The 27658-nt window shown below is 51.7% G+C and overlaps 1 protein-coding gene across 1 annotated transcript in view; it reads right to left on the bottom strand.

Annotated features, from left to right (window-relative positions):
• Window positions 1–27658, bottom strand: part of ANTXR1 (ANTXR cell adhesion molecule 1) — a 258758-nt gene that overhangs the window by 75563 nt on the left and 155537 nt on the right. Inside the window, exons 14-16 of the mRNA XM_075535944.1 lie at window positions 18554–18595; window positions 7622–7717; window positions 6123–6290 (exon numbers count right to left, since the gene is read on the bottom strand). Of these exons, the coding sequence (XP_075392059.1) occupies window positions 6123–6290; window positions 7622–7717; window positions 18554–18595 (306 nt within the window). The remainder of the gene's footprint in view (window positions 1–6122; window positions 6291–7621; window positions 7718–18553; window positions 18596–27658) is intronic.

Here is a 27658-nt window from a genome sequence, read left to right as displayed (position 1 = left end):
GGCAGAGCAGCGGCTGGCAGTGTCAATGAAGCTGCCTCTCTCTCCTACTTGGTTAACAACCAACTTCATTGCTAGCCCAGAGGGACGCATTGTGATGAGCAGGAGAAACCAAGGATCATTAGCAGCGTTTAATGGGGCAGGCTGCCCAGTCTCTCGGAGCCTTAGCGACAGGGTAGTCGTTGGTGATCCGAGTGTCTACTTTGCAGGGTGGGGGCAGAGAAAGCACGAGGCTCTGTGGTCGTCTGTGAGCTCTCCGGAAGGAGGCTGCGGCAGCAGTTCCCCGGGTACCTTCAGCGTTCCGAGTCCTCTCCAGGAGCCCCGTTCTCCTTCTCTCCCTGCACGGCCTCTGTCCGGCAGAGGACACAGCCTGGGGCAGCTGACGCTGGGGATTCCTGGTCCCTTCCTACAGCTGGTGGCTTTTCATGCAAGCGCTAAAGGAAAATGTTTATCCAAAGAGTGTTTACAAGCAATTAGGAAGAAGCTGAAAAAAGAGCTCTCTGACTTCAAGAGATGTGCATGACAAAAGCTCCTGGAATCTTGATTTTCAGAACCATTTAAAGCCCGAAGCCACCAGAGTCAGGACAGGACCAGGCCATGCTGAAGGCACACAAGCAAAACCTGGAGTCGCTGTGGAGCTGAAGTCCGGACCCAAAGGGGCTGGGGGCGGGATGGTTTTCATTTAACCTTTCGCTGTCGCTACAGCCTGGGAAGGAGCTTCTCCTTCACGCATCTCGCAGCCGGGTCTCGAGGATGGGTGCCAGCCAGTGGGGTCACCCTCGGGGTTCACCGGCCCTTAGCCAGAGGTTGAGACCTCCTCTAGAGCAACAACTGTCCACTTGATACCCGAGTCTTCACACCGTGGAATACAGGGCGAATGGCCCGACCAGTGCTTCCCCTCAAATGAGCTACATTAATGCACCACGTGGCAGATTCCTCTCCACCCCCAGGGTAATTTTGATGATGTATGTCCCCCCTCCCTTTTGGCCTTAAAATAAATTTGGGGGAGCCAATTTTGAAAAATAGCCAGAGAGGACGGATTCGCCCCAACACCAGCAGCGCGTCTGACAACATTTAGAGCTATGGGATGTCCTTCGAGGCTGCTTGTGGTTTTGTCTGGGACAGCTCCAAGACCCAGCACTGCCCCACACAAAGGCCAGCGGCTGTCAGGCCAGGGTCAGCAGGATGCCTGGGCAGGGAGGTGAAGGGAAGCCCCCCACCCCCCAGTCTCCAGGGTCCTGCAAACAGCGCAGGCGTAGCTGCCCGCTTGGTCTGGCTCTCTGACACGGAATGGTGGGCCTGGCAAAGGAAGCCCTGGCTTTCGCCCATCTACTGTCATTTCCGGTCCTTTTCAGTCACATGGAGGAGCGACTGCAGGGAGAACATGGCTTCTCTGAAGCCTTGGGAGCCTTCCAACAAGCCTGAACCCAGTGTGGTTTTCCTATCTGGTGACCATCAAGCGGGGCATTGCTGAATCTGTCTGAAATGACCAGCTCTCCTTTAATGAGAAGCACCCGTTCTCTAAAGCAAACCCACAGCCGTCAAGCTCACCCTGAGGGCCTGAGTGGAACGTCTCCAGGGGGTTGGAGGTGTTGGATATCCAGGGAGTAGAAACAGGGCCAAGCAAAGCACATGAACTTGAGATGAGGAAGGGATGAAGTGTGGTCAGTGCCTCGGTGCCTTGCGTTAGCCTGGAGGACCGGGTCTCTGTGGACCCTCCCCTTGATGGGGTCCCATGGGGCTGGCTGTCCAGCAGAGGTGCTTCCAGTTCTTGGCCTTCCCATAGGACTCTGGGGAATGAATGCATGGGAAGGCAAGCCAGGCAATGCATTTGCATCTGCACGAGATGATGGCCTCTTCGCTGTGGAACCAGGAATCTTCCAGGACCTCATGGGAGGCCCCGGGGCGGATGTGCTCTTCCATTTCATAGCACTGGTACCAGCTGATGTCAAATTAATTGTGGTGCATGGCAGTTCCATGCATGTCCTGGTGGAAATGGGCTTCACAGTGTCCCGTGGCTGATTTTTCGGAGGTGGATGGTTCTCCTCTAGCCTGAGGATAGCAGGGGGCAGAGAGTGGACTGGTTGTCCTTCACAAGCTCCCTGACCCTGTCCATTGTCTGAGTGCCTCTGCCTTGCTCACGCCCTGGAAGGCTGAACCCGACACCTGCTGGACTGGTCAGTGGGCAGCAGCAGCAGCAGGAAATGAGACAAGAAGTGTGGATATTTGTTCCTTCGGCTCCGCCCTGCCGCAATGCACTCTGGGCAGCAATGGGATACCCATCTGCAACAGGTACGGGGCCAGCACACTTTCTTCCACTGGGGGCCAGAAAGCATCAATGTTTTAAGTGTTGTAGACGTAACATGCAAGGAATTCAAACCGAGGGTCTTGGGTGGATGCTGACTAAACCGTAACCAGTGAAAGCCATTCTTAGCTTTCGGACCATACACACAGAGGTGGCAGGGTGATGGTTGGAGCTGCCCTTGGGTGGCTGCTTCCATGCGGTGCCAGCTCTGGGGTTCCACTGACATCTTTTCTCGCCTTGCCCTGGCGGGCTGGGGTGGCGACAGCACCTGTTCCTAGTAGGGCCTGGCTGCCTCACCAGCCCTGTGCGCTCCTTTAGCCTTAAGCACACCTCTGTGAGTTTCTTCATTCAACTCCTCCAGTCCGACCCTTGGAGTATGCTTTCTGTTTCCTTCCAAGACCCTGACTAATCCAGGGGAAAGGTGTAGAGTCTAAGGTACCAAATCGCCCAGGGCTCAGGGCCGGTCAGGGGCTTTGTGAGCTCAGCCTGGAGTAGACACCGAGTGTGAACACTGGGCTGGAAGATTAGCTCTCTCCCCGGAGAAAAGACACAGTCTACTTCTTCTGAAGTCCTGTTTGCATTTTTAACCTCAAATGCTCCGCTCGTCTCTCAACTGCCCAGCCCAGATAGGCTTAGGAGCAGCTCTTTGGTGCCTTTATTGTCCTCAAAGAGATGGGAGAAGAATGCCACCTCCCTTGGATGGAGAGTCCCAGATGGATCTGTTTGGACCTCAGGAGACAGTATGCAGCCTGGTGCTCTGGGTTGATGCCATGATGACACTGCATGGCTCCTGGACAAGAGATGGTGGGGTCTCTATGGTGACAAGGGGCAGGGCTGTGGATTGGGAATTCAAAGATGAATCACACAAAGTTGGTGTACCTGGGGTGGAGGTGGTGGTGTCAAAGTTGATTAGGAGAAGGGTCATGAACACGAATGATCACACCCATGGGCTGGCTGCTCCACCAGGCCAAAGAGACTGGGTGTGTCTGAGCTATCCAGCCTGGCACTTTCGGTGATCCCATGAGATGCAGATCCCAACCACTGAGCCTTAATCCGGCCCTTGGGTCTGGGGTGAAAATGGACCGGTGCCTTCACAATCCAGGCACCTCACTTTCAGCCATCAGGGAGCCTCCCACGGAAGGCGACTAGAACCTTCTGTGACCGCTTCTATTTAAAAAGCAGGCATGCCAGGAAGCCTCTTCAAAGGCAGAGAGAAGAGAGACCAGGAGCGAAGGGAAGAGACCCTCCGTGGTGCCCCAGATAGGGAGACAAACACCAAGAAGAGGCTGGAGGCTGGGGCAGGAAAGAGGTCAAGGTTGAGCCCAGGAGTCAGCTAACCCCAGTGGTTCATCCACCTGAGCGAGCATGGTCTCCCACCCCGAGGGCTTGCTTAAACCCTTGACTTTCTGACTCAGCAGGTCTGTGGCGGGGCCTGGGCAGCTGCATTCCTCACAGTTCCAGGTGGTGCTGCTTCTGTGATTTGGGACCTGGATTTTGAACCGGTGACTTTTCACACGCCTCCACGGGAGGTCAGGACCAGAGGCTGCGGGGGCCTGGGAGCTGGGGCAGTAGAGGAACAGGACTCTCGCTGAGGGAGTGCAGGTGTGAAGTTTGAAAAGGCAGGCACTGGGGGTAAGAGGAATTTCCCCACGATGACATAAAGCCAAAGCACTTTGCGGGTTGGGGGCTCTTGTGACTCTGAGACCTTAGGTGTGAGGCAGGGACTAGAGTCTGCGTTTCAGTTTCCAGCTCTCCCAAGTGACTGACACTCGGCCAGATTTGGAAACCTCTGAATATGGAGTGAGGAGCCCTGGTGAGCATCAGGCTGTTTGCTACAAGGCCCGCAGTTTGAATCCACCAGTCATCCCGAGGGCGAAAGATGAACTCTCAGCTCCCGTACAAATTCGTGGTCTTGGGAATGCCAGGAAGCAAGCCAGTCCAGTCTATCCTTGAGGGTGGCTGTGAGCCAGAATGGGCTCTCTGGCAGAGGGCATGTTTAGCAAGTGGGAGCGCCTGGGACGTAACCCTGCTCAGTGGACTCTGACTCGCAACCACCCTACAGGACAGAGTAGACCTGCCTCTGAGGGTTTCTGAGATGGTACACTCTGAAGGAAGGAGACCACCGCATCTCTTTTTCCATGCAGACGGGTGGATTTGAACTGCTGACTTTTGCAGTTAGCTCCTTGGTACATGGAAGGTACACAACACTTTACGGAATCGATACTCGTTCCAAGTGAATGTTGAGAATGTTAGGTTTCTAAATGTCTTTGTCTGGCTCCCTCTTGATTTCCCAGAACTCAGTCCTCCACTACCCGCTCACAGAGGGACAACACGCTCTTAAGCAGACGCTAGGGCCCGGAAATAGAATGAATGTTCTTTTAAAGCCCAGCGTTACAGAAACGAAAACCTGGCTGTCATCAAAGAAGCCGTGTTTGCGCCACTAGGGACAGATGCCGAGGGGGGAAATGACGAGAAAACTCCCTTTCTTCTTCATCGCTGAGATTCTACTTGGCTCCTTCCTGTCTGTGCAGGCACGCCACTGCGTGCTCCACATTAGAACAAAATTGGAAGCAAACTGCACTTGCTAGCCAGGTGAGCTGCGTTTTGTCCACATCTTTCCAGAGTTCAGTCCGTTGCCCCGGGCGTAACTTATCTTAGAAAAGAATCTCAGTGCTTTCAACACAGCTCCGCAAGTCCGGGCGTGGGCTTGCTGGACCACGAGAAGACAATCCATGGAATTTGAAATGGTGTGTCTTTTGAAGTCTTAGTGGAAGGGCTGATCTAATCTTAGCCAATAATTCTGGGTAACGACTAATATGATTTTGTTGGAATTGAAGAAGGGGTAAGACTTGGGCGAGGGTGTATGCGTGTTTATGCGCATGCGTGTGTGTATGTGTTTTCCTGGTGTGGTGGGGAGCATTTGCTCTGATATTGAGTCTCAAGGTTGGCTCAAGTCTGCTTGCAGTCTGGAGCTGGAGGCTAAGGTCCTGCTTTGAGGCGTAAGATTCTAGAACGTGGACAGAGCAAGGCGGCTTCTCCCCATTGCCTCTTCCTCCTTTTTGAAACGAGGGCAGGAGACCGATGCTGTCTTAAGAGTCCTTTCTGGGACCTTCTGACAACTGGCATCCTGCTGAGGCTTATGGGAGAGGCAAGCGAGGGAGGGTGTGGGTAGGACCACATGGATTTAAAGACATCTTCAGCCAAATGGGACAAGGAAAGAGGCCTTCAGGAAAAGTTGGCTGCTGCTGGTGGTATGATCTCTCCCAGTAAGCCAAGAAGGTTTAAGCCATCAATGTGTGGAGGGAAGAGAGACGGTGGAGGAACACAGTCAGGGAGAGTGAGTTGAGAGTCAAGGCCACTCCAGGGGCTCCTCAGCACCCCACGGTCCCCTTGGTGTCCCAGTACTCAGAGGAGAGGTGCAGGAGATAGGGCAGCATGCAATGGGGCGGGTCAAGGGGGAGCCCCGGCCCTTTTTATCGGAAGTGGCACTGGTTGCTACACGAAGTTAGGAGATGTCATGCAAATAGGTAACAGCCCCCTGGGGTTTCAGCCCTAGCCACACGACTCACAGACCTCCCTCTTTCCAATGCGCTGTCCTGGTGACCTGAGCAGCCTGGTTCTCAACGTAGGTCATAAGGAACTTGAGAAAGTAATCGCCTGCTCTTTCTTGCAAGCTCATCGTTTTAGGATGCCGCCGAGGGCAGCTGGAGTTTGGTTTGATATGCTACCACGTCTGATGAGCGGATTCTTCTGGGGCAAGGGTTGGGCTAGGAAAGAGGACAGGTCTGCCAGGCAGGAGCGGGAGCGGGAGCACGCCTACCTTGATGGGAGAGTACCACTTCCGGGGGGAGGAGGGTCTCCGCAGGTTGTTGTTGAGATTGCGCGGCTCGGGGAACTCGTACTCCTGCTCGGGCATCTTGACTCTGGCATTCTTTGCCTTCTCCAACTTAGCCCCCTCTTCTGTGGAGCCCTTCTCTCCCCAGCGAACCTAAAACACACGAAATGCAATCAGCCAAAGCGACGCACCACAAATCCGTGTGGGTTGGGCAGCTCCAGGCTAGGTCGGTAGTTGCTCGGTCTGGTACACCGTCTGGGGCAGTTCTGCTCTCTCCCATGGGGCAGCTGCCAGTCAAAACCAACACCCATCACAGTAACAGGGGGGAGGAGTCCCTTGACTCCTGCCGAGCTTGACTGCTAACCTAAAGCTTGGGCATTCAAGTCCATGCGGAGCTACCTGGGAAGAAAGTCCGGGAGTTCTTGTCTGAAAACCCAATGGAGCACAGCCCTACCTGGGGTGCCAGGAGCCAGCAATACCTTGATGGCGTCCGGAAAATATAGCGGTGACAACCTAAGCTGTCTACGGATCCTCAATTCTATTGGGTTTGAAGGGGCAGAGAACAGTTGTGTGTGTGTGTGTGTGTTGGGGGGGGGGGGCGGGCTGATGGGTCCATCAGTGGGAGCAGGTTGTGTGGGTGGCCATGTAGAGGAAGCCCCCAGCCTGTGACCAGAGCACACGTGAAGGCCTTGTGGGCCCAGGTAAGCACTTTGGGTTTTATTCCCATGAGAGAAGAGTGAGGCCATGGTGGGGGTGGAACAGACAGCGGGTCTCCTCTGCGCCATGGTGTATGAGCTCTGGGGCTGTACCGTTATAAGGCTGGGTCTCTCCTCATCTTTCTGCCTCCTACCAATAACCTGCTGCCTGGACCTCAAGGAGTAGCTCCGGTTTGTTTGCTTGGGTCTCCATCCCTGAGCCGTTGGTACCCAGGCAGGTTCACCCAGCTCCATGCTCACTGCTATGGAGTCGATGCTGTCGCCTAGCAACCCTGTAGGACAGGGTAGAACCGCCCCTGTGAGATTCCCAGACTGTAACGGGTGGTTTTCCTACTGCTGACCTTGTGACGGCAGCCCGGCGTGTCACCCCCATGCCACCAGGGCTCCACTGTCTGAGACCGTCTATCACGATCTCCCTTAAAAACCAAACAAAATGACCCAGCTCACTGCCATCGAGTTCATTTCAGCTCATAGCGACAGTGGAGAACTCTGGGTAGACTCCGGATGGGACAGAGCAGCCCCCTGTGAGTTTGGGAGAACTCTGGGTAGACTCCCGGATGGGATAGAGCAGCCCCCCTGTGAGTTTGGGAGAACTCTGAGTAGACTCTGGATGGGACAGAGCAGCCCCCTGTGAGTTTGCAAGGCTGACATTGCTCACGGAGTAGAAAGCCCTGTCTCTCTCTAGAGGAGCAGCCGGTGGTTTCGACCTGCTGATCCTGCAGATCACAGCCCACCTCTGCCACCAAGGCTCCTAAGCTGTGCACTGACCTCCATCCTTTTGATGCCTCCAACGCCCCGCCCGCCGTAGTAAGAGGCGTCCACTGTCGGCCACTTCTTCTTCGGCAGACCATCATCGTCTTCCTCCTGCAGAGAGAGCACCAGGTGAATCTGCTGCGACTCACACCGAGGCATAGCACCGTGACTACGACTACCGAGTTCAGGTCTCTATGGCCCAGTGGACGGGGCGACGTTCCATGCTACCGCTTGGTCTCTGGCCCCGGGCAAGTCACTAAGCAGATTTTCCTAATCTATAGAGCGGGACTAACCTGGTGGGGCTGCGGCTCTGTCCCTGGGCCTGTGCATCCCTGAGTCTCTCTTCCTTGGGAAAGTCCCTGAGAGGCACACAGGCACTAAGCGAAAGGACCGGGAAGCCCTGGCCGCTGTACCCTGAAGGGAAGGTCTGGTAGACAGATTCCCAGAGGTCACAACCTTGAAAAGCCTGCAGAGCAGTTGGGCTCTGCGCATGTTGGGTGGACGTAAAGATAAAACGACTCCGGGGTCACTCAGCAGCCGTCCTGTGCAGGGGCCCTTGTCTCATCCCGCCTCCAAGGTGAAGACGCCTCGATTTCTACCTTAGGCCTGGCTGCCCATCCACCTCTATCCCTGGAAGCTCATTGTCACCTCCACAATACTGTGCCAAGACGTCCTGACTTTATCCGACTCAAAGCTACTCCTTCCCAGGCCTGCAACACCGCCTTCCTCACTGGCCCCGCCGACCCGTGTCCTGATTGACCAGCAAGCTCTGTGACGGTACTTGTAAAAAAACCCTCAATTCCATGGGCTTCTCCATCTTGACCCCCAGCTGGCCCCAGGCTGCCAACAGCTCTCTCCAGGACACCGTCAGAGCCTCCATACTGCTTCTCCACTGCCACATGGACTCTCCTACAAGCCATTCCCCACAAAGCCAGTCCCCAGACTAATGTGCAGGTGCCGGTCCTTGCTCCCTTCTCAGCTTCCACCTCACCACGCCCCTTCACGTGCCAGCCTCCTGGCCCTCTGTGATGCTCAGCTCTGCCGGGCACGTTCCTATCTCCAGGCTGGAGCATAAGCTGATCTGCTGCCTGATCACGGCTCAGAGAGCTCCCCGCCTCCTCCGGCATTCTGTAAAAGTAGTCCTGGTCTGCATCATGATCCACTTATTTTACTTATGGGGTGGAACGAGGTTTGCTGTTCATTTACTGTCCCTTGGAGGTAGTTTATTGTGCCAACCTGGCCGATAAACACATGTGGGGTTAACTGAAAGGCGGAGGGATAAATGGCTCAGTGAGCCTCGTCTTTCTAGTTCTCGGGTCTCTTGTTTTGTGATGGGTGGACTAGGGTGCATCTGCCTTAGTCAGTTCCCTGCTTCAGCTGGCAAGGCTCACTTCCTATATGACATCCCTGAGAGAAGTCACGTGGACCTACCCCAATGCATCCCTGGGTGCTGGAGCAGCCGTGTGGAGACTCCTGCCAGCTCTGAGATGCTTATACATTCACTGACTTGGCTTTCCTCCTGCAGTTGGCATCATAGTGTGTGTTTGTGAGATGGAGGAGGACTTTGTGGATTGGTGTCGGACATATGGGTTAATGTTAGACTTGTGGACTTGGGCAGCACTGGGTTGGGATGTTTTCTTGAATGTGCACTTAACCTTTACATAAAACTCTCTGTTATACATGAATTTCTGTGGATTTGTTTCTCTAATGTACCCAGACTAACACACCCTCCTACTCTACTAGGGAGCCCTGGCCCTGCAGTGGCGATGCTCTTGGCTGGGAGCTGAAAGGACGGAGATTGCACCCAGCACCTGCTCTGCAGGAGGATGACAGGTGGATTATAGTGTTGGACCGTCAGGAGCGAACTCTAATCTCTCTGTCTGGGGAAAGACACATGGAAAGAATCAGTCCACTGGACTAACGGACCATGCAAATATTTGTCTCTCTATAACCCTGAAACCAGAAACAACTAGATGGTTGTTCTGGCTGCCACTACCAATTACTCTGAAAAAAAAAATCACATTAGAGGATCTGGGACAGGGTGGGAGAGACATGTGGGACAGAACTCAAAATCGCCAAAGAGACCAGGCTGACTGGTCAGATAGGGACAGGTGGGACCGCTAGGCCACGGTCAGCCTTTCATCACCTGTTAGGTCTAGCAGTGCACTCACCCTGTGTTAGAACACTCAACCCATCCAAGACCAAACAGGCAGCCTTTCTCCAAGGACGGAGTTCAGTGGGTTGGGAAAGGAGGAGGGATGGAGACAGGAAACACTGGAAAGAAGTCGGACAAGAAACGCTACATTGAGGGGGACTGCCAAGCATGAGTTGAGGCAAAATGTGTGTGAGTGGTTGAATATAAAATTGATTATCTGCTCTGTAACTCTCTTCCTAATACACACACACACACACACACACACACACACACACACACGAGAGCTTAAGAAATCCGTTCCACAGCCTCTTCAACCACCAAGCCCAACTCTCAGTCCCCTGACCAGAGCTTGCCTGCCAAACTCAAACAAAAAAGAGCACAAGACAGCACCAAACCCAGGGATTGACTAATGGGGAGTCACCGTTTCCCCTGCAGCTAGCGTGGCCTTGTTTACACGCTCCACAGGAAGGTTGTGCAATCTTGGGAAGGGATGGGGCGATCGGGTGCATCTTTACATTTGGTCAAACACTGATCAAGATGGTCAGTCCCCAGATTCCACTAAGAACACAGGCAATTCTTGAGAGTGAATTTCACATGGCTGTCTCCTTATGGCTTCAAGGACGCTCTAGCAGGACGTGGGGAAGCCTCTGTGTCACCACTGGCATCTAGTGATGCTGGCTCAGGGCAGGGGAGGACTACCCCTGTGGGATTCGGAGACAGGAACTATTTACGGAAGTAGAGAACCCCAATTTTTCTCCCATGGGGTGCTGGTGTTTCTAAACTGCTGACCTTGTGGCCGGGAGCCCAAAGTGTCCCGCTCCACCACTGCAGGTATAGCCACAGAAATGCTTTGAGTGATCTCACTTCTAGGGAAGAGATTTAATGTCCTTTCCAGTTCCTGGAAGACACTTGGCTGGTCCAATTGCTTTGGATGAGCAATGTATCAGGAATTGGGGGTTTGTGGGCAGTCGGCAGCAGCAGAAGCACAGAAAAGCATAGAAACTTCCAGCAAACAGCCAGGGGGACGTGAGCGAGGATGGCCAGTGAAGGCTTCTACCAGTGGGAAAGGAGACCAGTCCAATGCTGGCTGCTCTGTGTTGTAAACCAACCCCCATACCTTCACACCTGCAGTAAAAGCCCCTTAGAAGGCTCATGCCAGGGGAACCCAGTGGGGATTGTGGGGGGTCAGAGTGGTGTCCAGTACAGGGCAGGGAAGGAACTGCAAGCCAGTGGAGCCTGGGAGGAACTGCGCAGATTAGGGAGGACGGCTGACTTTCCATCATGGGGTTCAAGACAGTTTTGATTCAAGGATGTGGTGGCCCCAGGCATCCGGCTGGCTGACATTTGGGGAAGACCAATGGTCCTGCATGATGTGGACGGTAGAGGTCCATTTTGGTCTGCGTGTCCTCAGGCAGACCTGGGCGTGCCTTCCACGCCAGCCTGGCTTTAAGAAGAAACAGCTGTAGAAGAAGAAGCCTGATGCGCACATTTGGTTAGCCCCTAGTAGAAGGAGGGCCGCGCTATCCTCAGACACTGAACTTTCCCATCTTTCCCAACCATGCTCCAGTGCTCCCGACTCCATATGTCTGCATAACCCTTCCCTCATGTCTTCTACCCATCATTAAAGACCCAGGGCAAATGGAATCTATTCTGCGAAGAGCTCCCTGATTTCCCAAAGCATTCAAGGCTCCCCTCTCGTGTTCCCAGTTTCCGATGTCGGTGGCACTGCGATGGCTTGAATGGTGCTGTGATGCTATGCCACCAGTTTCCCAAACGCCAGCAGGGTCACCCATGGTGGACAGATGCCAGCAGATCTTCCAGACTAAGATGAAAGGCCTGGGAGCTACTTCAAAACTCAGCTGATGCTAAAAACACTACGGATCACATCAGACTATTGTCTCACAGGACTAGAGGATGAGCCCTCAAACTCACAACAGATGTAGCAAGGGCCTCCAACATACTGAGGATCAGAAGGCGGTGTGGGACCAGACACTGGTTGGCTTGGTTGTACACAGGGTCACGTGAGTTGAAGTGGACTTGATGGCCATTAACCACAACAGCAACACCTCTTGTGTTCCAATGGCTCCTTGTACAAGCCTCTGCTCACTCGAAACATAGTTGACCTTTATAAATGGCTCACTGCCACAAAGTCAATTCCAATCATAGGACAGAACAGAACTGGCTTCATGGGTTTCAGAGGCTATACATCTTTAGGGGAGCAGAAAGTCTCGTCTTTGTCCCATGAGAAATAGCTGGTGGATTTGAACTGCTGAGCTTGTGGTTAGCAGCCTAACTGGGAGCCCACTATGCCACCAGAGCTCCTTCACCTAGCCATTCGTTATCAAAGAAACCGATGGGGGGGCAGAGGTGAGGTCTCCGACCCTAGGGCAACCTCACTCTGCCTTGTAGACGGCATTCCAGACAACTCCACAGGCTGATTGGAACAGCACTCCGTGGAGTTGACTCAAGTGGCTTCTTAGCTCCAATTCGCTCTGGGTTCCAATGGGAACGCTCTCTCAAAAGGAGAACATGACTACAACACAGAATTCAAGCCAAGGAAATAATATTAAATTAGTCTCGGAATTACGTTTAAATTTTATTGAACTGTAACACATCTTAAGCTCTAAGCTTATCCCAGTGTAGCCCTAAACAAAGACCATTTATTCGTCCAGTCCCTCCCTCCCTCAGTCACTCAAGAATCTGTCATTGCATCTCTACTGCTTGCTGACAAAACGCTGTATTTTGGCAAAAACCAAAGTGAATGCTGCCATCAACAAGATGGTCTCTCTCTTTCTCTCCCCCCACATCTGTCTATAATATAATTTACACACACACACACACACACACACACACACACACACACACACACACACACCTAAAGAGCCCCAGTGGCATAGCGGCTAATTGTGTTGGGCTGCTAACCAAGCTGCTCCTGGGAAGAAAGGCCATGCTTTCTACTCCTGTAAAAAGTTAAGAGTCTTGGAAACCTCACACGGGCAATTCTATCCTGTTCTATAGGGTCATGGTGAGTCTGCATCGACTCGATGGCAGTGAGAGTTTGGAGATAGATATGTATCTACAAACTCACTGTCATCAAATCAATACCGACTCATAAGATTGGGTGGAACTTCCCCTGTGAGTTTCCGAGACTAACTCTTTATGGGAGTAGAAAGCCTTCTCCTGAGGAACAGATGAGTAGTTTTGAACTGCTCACTTTGTGGTTAGCAGCCCAATGAGTAACCACTAAGACACCAGGATTCCTCAATGACCCTATAGAACAGGGTAAAACTACCATTTTGGATTTCTGAGGCTGCAAATTTTTAAGAGAACAGAAAGTCCCATCTTTCTCCCAGGGGATGACTGATGGGTTCAAACTGCTGACCTTGCAGTTAGCAGCCCAAAGTTCAGTGCACCATCCCACTGAGGCTCCGTTTACATCTATAGAGGAGTGAAGTTCATGAGGATGATGACATGAACTTAAAACACTAGAGTCAGAGAGACTCCCAAGCCTGGGAAGTCCTGGAGGGCAGACCCTCCAGTAGAGCTGGCTGTCCCATTTGAAGCCTTTTGGGGGGAAGCCAGAGAGGTTACCTTCAATGCTACAGGAGAAAAGGTGTAGAGATTTACAGCCTTACCCTATTGGGCCGTTATATTCTGTTCTGCAAGGTTGCTGCTAGTGATAATAAACTTGATGGTCATGGGCTAGGTTTGGCTTTTGCTTCTTTACCTATTTCTCACCCGATATTTAGTTGTTTAAGCCAGAGGTTCTGAAGGGAAAGGAAGAGGGCCCAGGACAGAAGGGGATGCTTGGTTTTTCATCAGCACACACAACGTATTACTAAGAAACCTGAGCAGGGCACCATGGTGAAGTAAGAAGACCGCTGAAGTATAAGCGTTTGTACATTGGCTAGAACAAGAAAAAAATGATGAGTGAAGAAGAGGCTTCCTGTTTTCCAGTACTTGGACTTGATATGTAGGTTTGTGTAGGTCCCAGACACATAGCTGCTTAAGAGAAAACCTTTGCTAACTTTCCATCCAGTCAGGGACTTCTTACTGAGCCCTTCCTTTCAAGATTCAACAAAGCTCAACTCAAACTCACTGCCTTCGAGTTGATGTCAATGCCCAGCGACCCTACGAGAGAGGGTAGAACTGGTCCTATGAGTTTCTGAGTCTGTAACTGCTTATCGGAGTAGAAAGCTCTTTCTTCTGAGGAGCTCTTGGTAGTTTTGAACTGTGAACCTTGTGGATCGCAGCCCAACTCGTAACCACTATGCCACCAGGGCTCTATAAGTATGGCAGGGGAACAGGAAGATGGCACGGGCTCCTGGATATCGTCGGTAATTTAATATCTAGTTAGACAGAGGTCTAGATTATTAAATCCTACTAATCCCAAGGGGCGACTCTTCCTTTCTAAGGGAGTGACTCTCATCAAACCCCAGGGGGCCTGTTAGGAAACAAAGCTCTTCCTTTTGCCAGCAGCTGATAGAGCCAGGAGTGGGTGACCCATGGGAAGCCAGTTCAAGGTTAACCACGACTTATGACTGAGGGTGGACGGCTCGGAGTGAAACAGTGAGCCGGACCAAATATAGTTCTCTCTTGGGAACTGGGAGAGGGAAACAGAGAGACTGAGGCTGGGGAGAGACAGTGGGAGCAGATCCTGAAACCACAGCCCGAGAAATGCCATCACCAAGTCTGGAGCACGGCCAAGCAGAGTGAAGAGGGGAAGTCAGAGAAGAGAGAAGGGGATGGAGCATGTCCCGGAGGGGAGCAGGGAGGCTAGGAAGGAGGAGGGAAGAGGACAAGGTGGAGTTGCTGGTTCCCAGCATTGTCTCCGTGAAGTTTCTCCAGTCATACTGGACCTGGGCTTTTCCACCTTGGGATGGCCTAAACTTTGGCTGTCTTTCCAAGTCAACGACCAGATTAAAAACTCAGGTGTACTCTGAAAAATTCATGGATGGAGATTATATTTAGAACTAAGCCACCAGGAGAAGTACTCTAAGATGTCCTTCTTCCATAAATTGGCAATTACCTGGAACAACTGCACATTCAGTGTGGAACCCTCACTTGGCTGTCAATTAGAGAAGGCCCTGAACTCAGGAGATGCCTCTGTTAGTTCTTAAAACTGAGTTCCCTGATCTTGAAAGTGCAAGCACTTTTCCTTCGTAGTCTCTTTATGCCTAGAGTATGAGGGGGCACGGCCAAGATGGAAAAAGCTCCACTAGGCGGAGCTTTTGTAGTACACATTTTCCCCACTAGGTGAGCATCCAGCCACTTGCTCCGAGGTAGTGCATCCAGTGGTGTTGCCTGGGAAGGTTCTCTGTTCACAGAGAATTTTTCCATAAAAGCAGTTTAGCTCGAACCTTATTTTTGTGATGGTTGATGTAAGAGAACAGCATGTGGCTGTGAAAATTTGTTTTCTTCTCAGGAATAATGCCAAAGAAACTATTGTGATGTTGAACACAGCTTACAAGGACAGCACAATGGGAAAAAACTCAAGTGTATGAGTGGTTTTCTCATTTCAAAAAAGGTGAAATGTCAATTGATGACAAACCTTATTCTGGATGTGAGTCGCCTTCTAAAATGGACAAAAATGTCGACAAAATGCATGCACTTGTACTTGAAGACTGTTGACAGACCATTGAAGAGATGGGGAAGTTATCTGGACTACCTTGGAGCTCGAGTCAGTGAATTTTATCAGATTTGGGAACGAGAAGGGTTGCAGTGAGATTTGTGCCTCGGGTTCTGATGGACCAGGAAAAAGAGCACTGAGTGGAAACATGCCCTGCTTTGAAGAACAGTTCTGAAGCGACCCAGACCCTTTCCCCACAAAGGTCATTACTGGTGACCAGGTATGGTGTTATTGAAGACCATGCCCCCAGAGGCCTCATTGACTACGATCTGATTGACAAGCCAGACTCCACCCCTACACTCTTAATCCTCAAAGTGACAAATGATCATACATAGCTTTGAAAAAAGTTCGGGTTTTTTTTTGGGGGGTACCCCCTTGCAGAAGGATGTCACTGCTTGATGACACAGATTTAGAAAGTCCTGTCTAAGCTCACTGTGGGGATTCAAAATGTTGTCTTCATTCACCAAGTTCAGTTATTCAATAGCAGACATCGTTTATTTGGGATAGGACGGTGAACGACGCGATGCACGATCTAAGCAGCCCAATGAATAACCTAAGAGAGAGCGACCACAGGCTTGAGGGGGAGGTGGAATGAAAAGATAAGGGACGGCCGCAGAGAGCGCTTGACTCCCTACAGCGGTGACTGGACAGTTCCAGACCGTGTGCTCAGCCCTCTTTCCAAGACAGTGAGCCTGGTGCGGGAGCACAGAGGAAGCCAGGGAGCGAATGGTTTTAAACTCCATGTCGAAGGAGGGAGTCATAAAACCCCTTGGGAGCAGCCTGGAGAAGGAAGACACTAGTGGTGATGGGGAGCATCAGGGTGTCTTTTGTGGAGACGGTGGGACACGCGGCGTGCTTAAGGGACTGTGGCATCTGAACCCAGGGAGCTGCCGTGGCCTGAGTCGTGTAGGTGAGAGCTACGACCCTGCAGAGCATTGGATACAGTGCTTGGCCTGGGCTAAGTGACACCATTGGTTTCTGTGGGCTTTCGTCGTCGTCTGCCAAAACACATTAGGAAGGATATTAGGGTCACCGAACCCGCAGCGCCAAGGGCGTCTCAGGGCCAGCACATACGCTAAGGTAATCAGCAGGCTCTGGAGACGGTCTCTGGCCGGCGGCACCCCCACTTCAGCTCAGCACCTCCCCTTCCAGCACAAGTATTCCGAGGCGGACATTCTGTTTCAGAAGTCCCGCCCTTTGTCGTGAGGAGAAGGTAGAAAACTTGGACAAAACTTCTCTGGATTCGGTCACTTCTCTGTCCTGGCCTTTAACCCTTCCTCTCCAGGTGGCTTTCAAGTTTTGACGTGGTGGTTGGGTTGGTTTTGATCCAGAGGGGGTTTTGCTAGGCAGAGCATGTCATTCCACAAATATATCTTGGAAGGTGCAGAGCCTGCGCCGGGCCCTGGGGTCCGGGGCAATCAGCCAGACCCCTCGGTCTCATTGCAGAAGGAGACCTAAGTCCCCCCAGCATGCTATGTCCACGGTGGCCAGCAAGTTGCCTTCCAAAGGTCAATGCAGTGCCAGCCCCTGGAAAAATGGAGACAGCTCCTCGATGAGGACAGGGAAGATCCCCCCACCCCGCCCACTTCAGGACAAGCAGAGCATCCCGTCAGGGGAGAGCTGTGGGCCCTCTTTTTCCTTGGCCTTGAAAGACGCAGCAGCACACAACAGAGCAAAGCCAAACTGGAAGGAACCCAGATTCTTTCTCTTGATAGATTAAGAAAAAGGCTTTTGGGGGGGATGTAAAGAGAGTTTTCTCTCCCCCACTCCCTGCTCTGTGCACAGCAATGTAATTTCCTCCCCTGATTTCTGGGCAGAAAGTTAACATTCCAACAAGATGTGCTTTAATTGATTGCAGCCATTAACCCCCTTGGCTCGCACGCGTATGTTCCAGGATATAAGAGTCACATGGAAGTTTAAATTTAATCATTCGTCTTTCTCTAGGTAGGAAACTTGACAAAGGCCTTGGGGAGGGGAGTGTCGAGGGGGTGGTGCTTGGTGTGCACACAGCAGGCCTTTGAGATTGAGGAGAATGAACTTGAAATGTCAATGTATCTTTTGGTGCCTCTAAGTTTTCTGACCTCTGGCTTCCAAATGGGTCAGCGTGGCATGCTGGGAGTCCAGCTATCCTGGGAATACTCAAAGGAAAGCCATTTGCTTTGCAATCTAGCCCCGGGATGGTCATTCTCCTCATTAACCATCAATACCTCATTTCTCTACTCTCTTCTGCAGGCTTCCCTTGGTAGCAGAACTGCTTCTTGGCCTACTTGGTGGGGAAGGCTAAGAGTTCTCTCTCTCTTTTTCCCCCCACTCCAGAGGATGAAGACGTGAAAGCAAGGTCAGGGTCTGATTAGTCTATTCTCCCTCGAGTATAAGGGGGCTTCAAAACTGTTAGTGGGAAATTCCATTATCTTTTCATTCTATTTTTCCATAAATTGTTTGAATCCCCCTCCTCGCACCCTGCCCTCCGTGTGTATATATGGATCCCTGCCATGGCAAACCTTGAAATGAAAGAAGAGTGGAAATGTTTCAGCATCAGGTTGTTCTGGGAGCCACCAGACTCTCTGGAGAAGGTGGTCACGTTGCCCTGATCTGCACACATACGGTGCTATGGGGTATGAGGTCGACGGCTAGCCACAAGACCAGAGGTTCTAATTCATCTGCTGTCCGGAGGCAGGAGGATGAGGCTGCCTGCTCCCATGGAGACTTACGGCTGTGGAAGCCCTAGAGAGGGTCGCGGTGAGTCTTGGAGGGGCTCCAGGGCGGTGGGGTGGACGCCCAGAAGGCAGGAGCATCTTTGCAGGGAAAACAACCTTCGGACGCTTGTTGTAGAGGACAATGCAGTACCTTGGGCCTCTGCCTAATCCCAGCGATTAGAGAAATTAGACCAGAATTGACATCTCAACTCGAATTTAGTTCACAGCGAGAAAAACCTTCCAGAAACGACTGTGACTTTGGCAGCCAGTTTTGCTCAGTGCCTGTTCGGTCCCTCATTGGGAACGGGTCCAAGAGGTACTTCCCCGCCTCTCGACCGCACGCTCAGTGGGGACCTGGGTCTGCTTAGCTCTGCGTTGCAGCGAGTAAAGTCTGGGCCATCCTCACCAGCTCCTTGCCCTGGTCCCCTGTCTGGTCTACTTGGCCAGATCTCATTCTAGTCACTTACCTCACTCTCCTCGGCAGGCGGTGGAGGGACTTCCTTGATGATCTGAAAATAAATAAAGAAAGAAGAAGAGGTCAGTGCAAATCTGGTCACCTACTTTCTAAGAGGCCTGCATTCCGGGCCAAAGTCACTATGGCATGGCAAAGCCGGTGCTGTCAACGTCTTCAAGTGTCTTTCTGGGCAGACAGACAGACTAGTTCAGCTAGTGAGAGTGCCGCCCAGGCGGAGGGTCCCATTCTCCCTGGTGTCTGTGGTTGTTTAGGATCAAGAAAACAGTGCGCCCTGGTTACCACTTTCAGCTCTTCCTCCATCAACATGCTTGTCAACGCAGTCACACGTTGGCTCACGTGTTCCTTCATGCATCTAGTCAGGGCCGCCCCCCCCCCCCCAATCCACCCACCCATCCATCTCTATATTTAACTGAGAATTGCTACTGGACAGAAGTCAATGGGCACGGAAAATGAAAGGTAGGAGCCCTAGCAGCACAGTGGTGAATGCCCTTGGTTGGCTGCTAACCAAAAGGTCAGTGGGTTGAATCTACCCTCTGTGCTGTACAGCCTTCTTCCGTAAAGATTGCCAGCCTTGTTCTACTCTGCCCGGCACAGTCACTAGGAGCCAGCATCGACCCGATGGCAATGAGTTTGGGGGCAGAGGGAAACCAGAGGTGGACCATGCTCCTGTTATTTGCAGTCCACTGAACAGTTATTGGCCCCAGGGGGTACTCGTAGAGGGCAAGTGTGGTCTCTAAGCGGACTAATTCCTGGTAGCACATCAGTGTTGTTGTTAGGGGCCCTTTGTGTTGGTTCTGATTCAGGGAGACCTGATGCACCACTGAACAAACCACTGCCTGGTCCCGTGCCATCCAGAACAGCAGGTTCAGGGGGCAGGTATAACCAGGGACTTATTTCAGGGCACCGGCTCAGGAGGACCAAAGAATGACCTATTACGGCTATCGTTTGCAACTGCCCCGTCCTCGAGGCTGCGGAGAGAATGGCAGAGGCCTTGAGCAATGCGACGACGAGGCTCACCCACAAGGTCAGGGAAGGCGGATGGCGAGGTGGCAGTCACCAGCTTCTCCTCACCTTGTCCCCGAGCCCTCGTTCATCAACGGACAGCGCTCGTCCTCAATTAGATTTAGCTTCTTATAAGGCAGTTTGGTTATTATTGACCGTGCCCTCACCCTGTTCCCTGGAGGACTCTCCATCCCCCCCACCCCCACGCCCAACGTATTATCAGAGTTTTCAGTTCTTTGCACACAGATCTTTTCCTGAGAGGCATCCTGGCCAACACACAGCTCATGACACATCTCATGCCACTGCCTCTCTACACGGTTGGGACAGGCTGGTCAGCGTGGAGCTGTGGAAGAGTGGATGAACGGATGGAGAGGGGCCTTCGGTGCCACACACATGACCAGCTCCTGCATCTGCCAGCCGGGGAGCGAGTCCTTGACTACAGGCCGGGCTGCCTACTTGGTATCAAAGCCTTTCCTTCTTCCCCTCTGGTTACCAAGTACACCCGGGGACTCTGCCTAGCCAACCTTTGCCGGATTTCTGAGACAAAGTCTTTCCCGGGGCAGTTAGCCCTAGTTTTCTGCAGTGAACTGAGCACTAGCAGGCCAAGCCCGAAGAGCACCTCCAGGGTTTCTCTACCAAGCACGCCGTTCCTCTGGTTGGAGGATTATTTTTGGACTCAGCAAGGATTCTGGGCCCATGGGTGTTACCCAACTCCCAGCCGGAGCACCACTACATGCCACCAACTTGAGGTTTCATGAACGCTAGCCACAGGTCAGGGTCTCCAGTCACCCCAAGGTCTCGTGTTCCATGCACTGAAGGGCAGAGGCCGAGGCCCCAGGGGTTTCCAACGATCGCCTCATCTGCCTCCATTTCCTGGCCTGTGTGGGGAAGCCTGGGGAACATCTTGGGAAAGGCTGAGACGATGTTTTTGCTCACCCACTCCACTCTGGCTCAGACTTCCTTCCTCAAACCTCGAGGGAGGGCAGCCACTGCCCAATGCTCATTTCCCATCATCCCAGAGGCCAGCGAATGATTTTTAAAACAGGAAATGCCTGGGGACTGGATGGTGTGGTGAGGAGCTGTGATTTGGAATGTGCCGCACACTCAGGTCAGGGTTAGGGAGGGGAGAGAGGGAGAGGAGGGGGCAGGATATTGGGGAACACGGACAGATGCTGACAAAAGTGCTGCCGGCAGCATGTGCAGTGAGCAAGACGTCCAGCTGGTTCATTCTGGCCTTGACCTGCTGCTGAGAATCGGCATTTCCACCCCAACTCACTGCTGTGGAGCCAGTGCTGACTCAAAGTGACCTATAGTGCAGAATGCAACGGGTCCTCTTGGGTCACGAAGCAGCAAGCCTCAGCTTTCTCCTGCAGAGGGGTTGGTGGGTTTGAACTGCCGGCCTTGAAATCAGCAGTTCCACATGTAACCCACAGCGTCACCGGGGACCCTATTTCCACCCAAGAACCTACATGTTAGCAGGGTCCATAAGAATCACTTGGAGAGCGGTAAGAATCTTGAGTGGAAGGCAGATTCTCAGAAGGGGTCAAAGTGGCATGAAGTGACTGGAAGGGCTCGTGGGAAGAGGCCTGGGCATAAAGGGGCTCAGGGCAAAAGAGCCAGGATGTGTCTTCCCCATGCAATTAACCTCTCTTACGCTGAGAGGAGGTGCTGCGTCACTGTGAACCCCGGTCTGACACAGTTGAAGTCTTTGAGTCCAATCTCCCCGAGCTCCTGTGTCCTCAATCTGTTAAATGACCGACCCCGGAGGAACTGAATAGCCACAAGAAATCATGTCTATAAAGCATTTGTTATCTAGTGAATACTCATAGGCGATGCATATAATGACAACTCTCCTTTCCCGTCCTGGTCACCTCTGTCTTTCTTCTAGATGACCTCTTCAAGGAAGGCCTCACTTAGCCCCATGCATCTACTAGATCTGAGGTTGGCAAACGTTTGAGATGGCAGAGCCAATCCTATCGCTCATAACAACTTAAAAATGATTCAGGAGCCATCGATCCATGTTGACAAACAAATGAAATCGCCACAATCCGAGCAATGCTCTTGAAAATGTTTCGATTGGACTTCACAGTCACAAATAATGAATGATGTACCGAAAGAGCTGTGTATGGCTCTGAAGCGGTCATTGGCCGACCCCTGCACTAGATGGCCTCTGGATTGGGTGGTTGGGAAGCCAGAGCTTCATAAATGAGTGTGGCAGCAGGGAGTGATCAGATGGTGGCCAGGGCAGCTCTGCCTTAGGGGACTGGCCATCTCGTGGTGGGCAGAGGGCCTGGAGAGCAGCTGGGGGCTCCAGGGCAGTCTGTGGCAGTGTACTTGGCCACTGATAGAGAGGTGCCTTGGCCAGGAAGGGCTTCCCCAAAGCCTTCATTACAACCACCTGAACCAGTCTGTCAGCGGGGTTGCCATTGATTTCACTAATTGAGCAATGTGCCAGAGCTGGGAGCTCCCAACGGGCCACACCAAGATGCATGGTTTACTGACTGAGTGTGAGGCGGCCTCATCTGTCATTCACATTCTACATGAGGACGCTGGCAACTGGGAACCAAAGGCTCCCTGGGGTGCAGTGGGGTAGTACTCGGCTGCTAACTGAAAGGTCAGTAACATATCCATCAGCCGCTCAGCCTTGCAAACGCTATGGGGCCAGGTCTACTCTGTCCTGTCAGGTCATCCTGTGTTGGAATCAACTCTATCAATGGCAGTGGGTTTTCTTTATGCTGCTGGAAAAATACGAGCATTTTCCGGTAGACCATAACCTGGCACCCCACGTGGCCCACTGGTTGTTGGCTGTCTGGTTGTGTAAAGGCATCCACCACCACCCTTGCCCTGCAGGCAGGGAGCAGCTCGCCCAGGGGATGGCAGGGGAGCTTTCAAAGCAGGATCCGGACAGGCTAAACCTGAAGCCAAGAGATGAACACTTCAAGCAGTGAAGCTGGATGGCCGTAGGTGCCCTCTGAGCACAGGGACCCACCCACAAGCCCCACCTCCTCCCCTTGGAGGAGACGATGCCCTGCTGGCTAGAAGGGCAGCATAGGGAACTGCCTGCGTGGCTCTCAGGCGTGTAGCACCACCACCACCTCGCTGCCAAGAGAGTGATCTTCAAAATAGCAAATCTCAACAGGTTGCCCTTGACTTTCAACCGGCTCTGGGATTCACATGCCTCTTAGAATAAACTACACAGTCCTCCACTTACAATCCCTGCCAAGGCTGGCCACCCGATCTCACTCTTCCTCCACACGGTGCACTCTAGCCTTTGGCCACCTGCCAGTGGCTTCCAACATCCCCCGCGGCTTCCTAGTGGATAGGTCTTCTGCCTAAATGCTCTGTCTCCTCCCTGCTCTGCACACTCATGAGTGAACACCCCCGCTCTGGACAGATCCCCAGTACACGTATCTCAGGGCAGCCTGCTTTCGAGCTCACAGACAGGACAAGGTCGCCTTTATGGGTTCTCACAGTCGGATCTAGAAGGTTCATCGCCAAATTCCTGCTTCCAACTAGGATGACTAGGAAGTCTTTCTTTCCAACTAGAATGCACCTTCAGAGCAGCCGAGCACGGACACACTTAGGCTTGGCTTGGGAGGGAGGTTGTGAGAAATTCCTCCTGGATGTGTTGGATTTTCAGCTCCTTCTGCAGTGTCCAGTTGCCGTTGCTGCTGACTCACGGTGGCCTCAGAGGTGTCAGCGAGAACTGTGCTCCTGAGGGTGTTCGGTGGCTGGCGTTTCAGATTGCTAGACCCTTCTCTCAAAGTGACTTGGGGTGGATTGAACCTCCAACTCTTTGGTGAGCAGTTGAATGCCATCGTGATTTGTGCCACCCCTAGAAACTCTCCTTCACGAAAAACACTGCCGTTGAATGAATTCCGACCTTCAACGACATGGGCTCCGAGGCCCTAAATCTTCTGGGGAGCAAACAAGCTCATCTTTCTGCAGCAGAACAGCTGGCGGGTTTGAAAACAAACCTGCAGTTTGTTTACTCCACAGAACCACTGGAGACAAATCTGTCAAGTAAGCATTGTATTGCTAACAAGGTCAGAGGTTCAAACTCATGGGTGGCTCTTTGGTTCAAACCCATGGGTGGCCAGATTCATCACATTAGCAAAATTATAGTGATGAAGTAGCAATGAAAATAATTTCATGGTTGGGGGCGTCACCACCACATGAGGAACTGTATGAAAGGGTCACGGCATGAGGAAGGTTGAGAACCACTGCTCTAAAGGAATTCCCACTGTGCATCATCAGACACCAAGTTTCTTATGGGTTGAACTCTATTTCCCAGAGAGACATGTTGAAATCCCAGGGCCCGTGGCTATAACCTTGTTTGGGCCGAGGGTCTTTGAAGAAGTTACCAGTGAAATGAACATCATGCCATGCTGCAGTTGGGTTACTCGGAATTCACGTTGAGCTGTGATCTTATAGAGCAGTGGTTCTCAACCTTCCTAATGCCACAGCCCTTTCATACAGTTCCTTATGTTGTGATGGTGACCCCCAACCATGACATTATGGTTTTCATTGCTACTTCATCATTGTCATTTTGATACTGTTATGAATCGAGAGACCCCTGTGAAAGGGTCATTCGATTGCCAAAGAGGTTGCGACCCACAGGTTGAGAACCGCTGTGATACAGGGAAGGGCCAACGGAAGGCACAAAGGGGAGGAAGGCGTGCATGTGACGTCACTGAGAGAGACTGAGAGACGGGGGTTATGTTGTGGCTGGAAGTCAAGGGCTCCCGGAAGCTGGGAGAAGACAGAGGAGAGTGTGGCCCTGCCAACCCTCTGAGTGAAGGACTCACGGCCTCCCGAGCTGTGACTTCGTAACACGTTTCCATTGCTATGGGAGCCCTAGGTAGTGCAAATAACTCCCAAAAGAGAATGCATTTCCCTGCTTCCTTTACGAGGGATTCGCAGCCTGGGCCCTGGACCGAAGAGAGGCCTACAATGCGGAGAACAACCCACTAACACTTACACGGCATTTGGACTTACTGGGAACCACACAACCATCTCTTAATGTGGTTTTATAACAGGGGAAACTTGGCAGTACAACAGAAGATGAACTTCTATTTTAAGCCAGGGCAGACAAAGAAGATAGAGGCGATGAGTCACAGATCGCCACCTCTGGTGTTGTGAGACGTGGTCCCAAGAATGGCCTGCCTGCCTGCTCCTCTGTGCAGCTCCAGGCGGTCTCGTCTTTATGCCCACCCCAGGAATAAATACATTGAGGTCAAGCGCTATCGCTGTATCCTGTGCGTTTCTCCAGTAAAATTTAATACATAGAATGGTGGGTTTTTTCCTCCAGTGTATTTTTTTTAGGATATTGCTTCATGTATTCACAATCATTTTGAGTGTTCTGCTTTTGAACTATGTCCCCAACAAGTTCTTGTATTTTCATGCATGTCTGTATCCACGGAGATACTTGCCATGTGAAATGAAGGATATTAGTCTAGAATTTGAGCATTCTGTTGGGTCACCTTTCTTTGGAATGGATACCAATATGGATCTCTTCCAGTCAGTTGGCCAGGAAGCTGTCTTCCAAATTTCTTTGCACAGGTGAGTGAGTGAGTGCTTCCGGTGCTTCATCAGCTTGTTGAAAGATTTCCATCGGTGTTCGGCCAATGACGTATGATTCAAAATGGCCAGTAACAGTCTATTACAGTCACTAACGCCGAGGGTATGCATCTTGAACTAAGGCCAACTTTCCTATTGGATGACTTGCAGCTCTCCTACACTCACACTGTGTACATTCCAAGTTCTAATGATTAATAGATGCCTGCAGCTGTTTCCCCCTCATTCTGCATTGTACCCATCAGCATGTGAAGCCCCCACAGGCTGACTCTCGCAGGCTTTCTTCCATCGAGCTCATTATGGTTGACTTTGTATGAGACGCTAGCTCTTCCTCAATCCTATTTTGAGTGCCTTCCACCCGGGCGGGGAGGAGGGATCACCGTATGGTGCTATATCTGACACTGTGCTGTTTTAGGCATGCGGATGACAGTGGCCCACTCCTCTGAGGCGGGCAGCCTGCGCTTTTCTTGTGGTCTGTTCTTAGTCTGTGGCGGCTCTGCTGAAACCGGTTCACTTTGAGCGACCCAGTTGGTACTCGAAAACAGCAGGGAGAGAGTTTCCAGCATGATAGCAGCACACAAGCCACCACAGTGTGACAAGCAGTGAGCTAGGTGGTAGGCCTTTGGTTTAGAGCGTGGTATATCGTAAGACATGCAGGCCTGTCTTTCTAAAGTTACTTCAGTTACTAGCCTCATGGTTCTGTGTGGGGAGGATCCATGAGAATAGAGCGGTGCTGGGCGAAATTCTCACCTAGATGTGAAAAGCCACCACACTAGGGCTTTAGCGCCATGGGTAACGGGACTCTGACTTTATAGGCTTCCGCGCTGATACCCAAACTTTTATATAATATTCTTTTAAAAAAATCAAATGAGCTAAGAAAACTTGGCAACTTGATATGGAAATTTTCCAGCAAGGATGAGTTGCCAGCTGACGGCAGAATAAATGAAACTCTCTGCTATACAAATTGTATACAATTTAACAGGACTCTCTCCTTGCTGACTGAGGCAGGTTAATCCTGGCCAAATACTCTTGGGCCCAGTAATCTGATCTGTAAAACATCACCATCGGTGATTGCCAAGGGTGTTGACCTGGAATGTTGTACAATAAATTGTCCAATAAATGAGCCGAGCACTACTTTTATTTTTCCCATTTGGAACTCAAACTGCAGCTAATTTTTGGCCTTTGGTCTCATTGCCCATAAGAGGTGGACTATTTAAAAGGCCCGCTTCATTAGGAACTCGAGTGAGAGTAGGGGCAGGAATCCTAACATACGTTGATAAGGCTGAAGGTGACTTCTACAGTGTCATGGATCGGGATGTGTCCCGATAGGGGCAAGTCCTAACCTCTAGTACCTAACAACGTGACCGAGTTTGAAGATGGCTTTTGTTCCCTGAAGATGAAGTCAGAATGGAGCAGGTTGGGACTTCGTCTTATCTGGGTGGTGGCCTTCTAAAAGGGGAGAACAGGCACAGAAGAAGGACGGCCGTGTGAAAAAGCAACAGAGAGCCAAGGGCCAACTAGGGCCAGCAGCTGCTGGGAAGACAACAAAGGCTCTCTCGCTAGTGCCGCCAGAGAGAACATCGCCCAACGCACACACTGACTTTGACTGTTGACCTCAGGACCGTGAGGTTACATACATTTCTATTCTCACCAGCTACCCAGTTTCTGATGGGTTGCTATAGCAGCATTAAGATACTAATCCACCAGATCGTTTCAAAGAACGCTGGGTACATCCTCAATTAGGTGATGTATCAGTGTCTCTGCAGAACTCAACAAAGTGAGTCGGTTCGGTAGACAAGGTTTGGAAATGCTCTCCCCGACAAGCTAAACCATTGACTCCACAGGTGGCATTGTTGCGGGAGCAGGCTTGAGACCCACAGACCAGGGAAGCTCGCAGGCAGCAGAGTACACAAATGTGTACGTAAAACTGTGAAGAAGCAATCTCACGGACAATTTGGTTCCACTTTTTGGGTATTTTTTTGGGAGAGAAATTAAGGTTAGGTTTGCTCACTGAGAAATCCTGTCTTCATTCCTGACAGCCCATTTCTCTCCATCACACCCAGCAGGCATCGGGGTGGGTGGGTCCTTGGGCGTGTGGTGAAGTCATCTCGCAGGGATGCGGGAAACAGACTGATGAGAACAGACCGGGCGTGTGGTGCAGGGGGCGCAGAGCTCCTGAGGTGAGGGCAGGCCGTGTGTGTTAGTGAGAAACAAGCAGCGAGAGGAAGGTCCTGTTGGGAATGGGTGGAGGATGGAAAGCCATCAAGAAAGCATGACTGGTCTCATCCCAAGATGCTGGGAGAAAGAACTGCCAGGATTGCTCATGGCTTTATTAAACAGATTGTCAACAGATCGCGTTGGTGATGGTAGGCCCTTTTGTGTGGCCTTACCAATGAAATGTTGTGTTTAAAGGTGTGGAGAACATGATTTGAAAACTTTATTTTGATTTTAACCTGAGCCTATCAGGTTCTGGATGGACAGTTGTCCCTTGTACTCTGTCACTGGAGATGGGGTTTAT

This window comes from Tenrec ecaudatus, chromosome 17 (assembly GCF_050624435.1).
Source record: "Tenrec ecaudatus isolate mTenEca1 chromosome 17, mTenEca1.hap1, whole genome shotgun sequence".
Lineage (NCBI taxonomy): Eukaryota > Metazoa > Chordata > Mammalia > Afrosoricida > Tenrecidae > Tenrec > Tenrec ecaudatus.
This window is presented reverse-complemented; position numbering and strand designations above follow the sequence as displayed.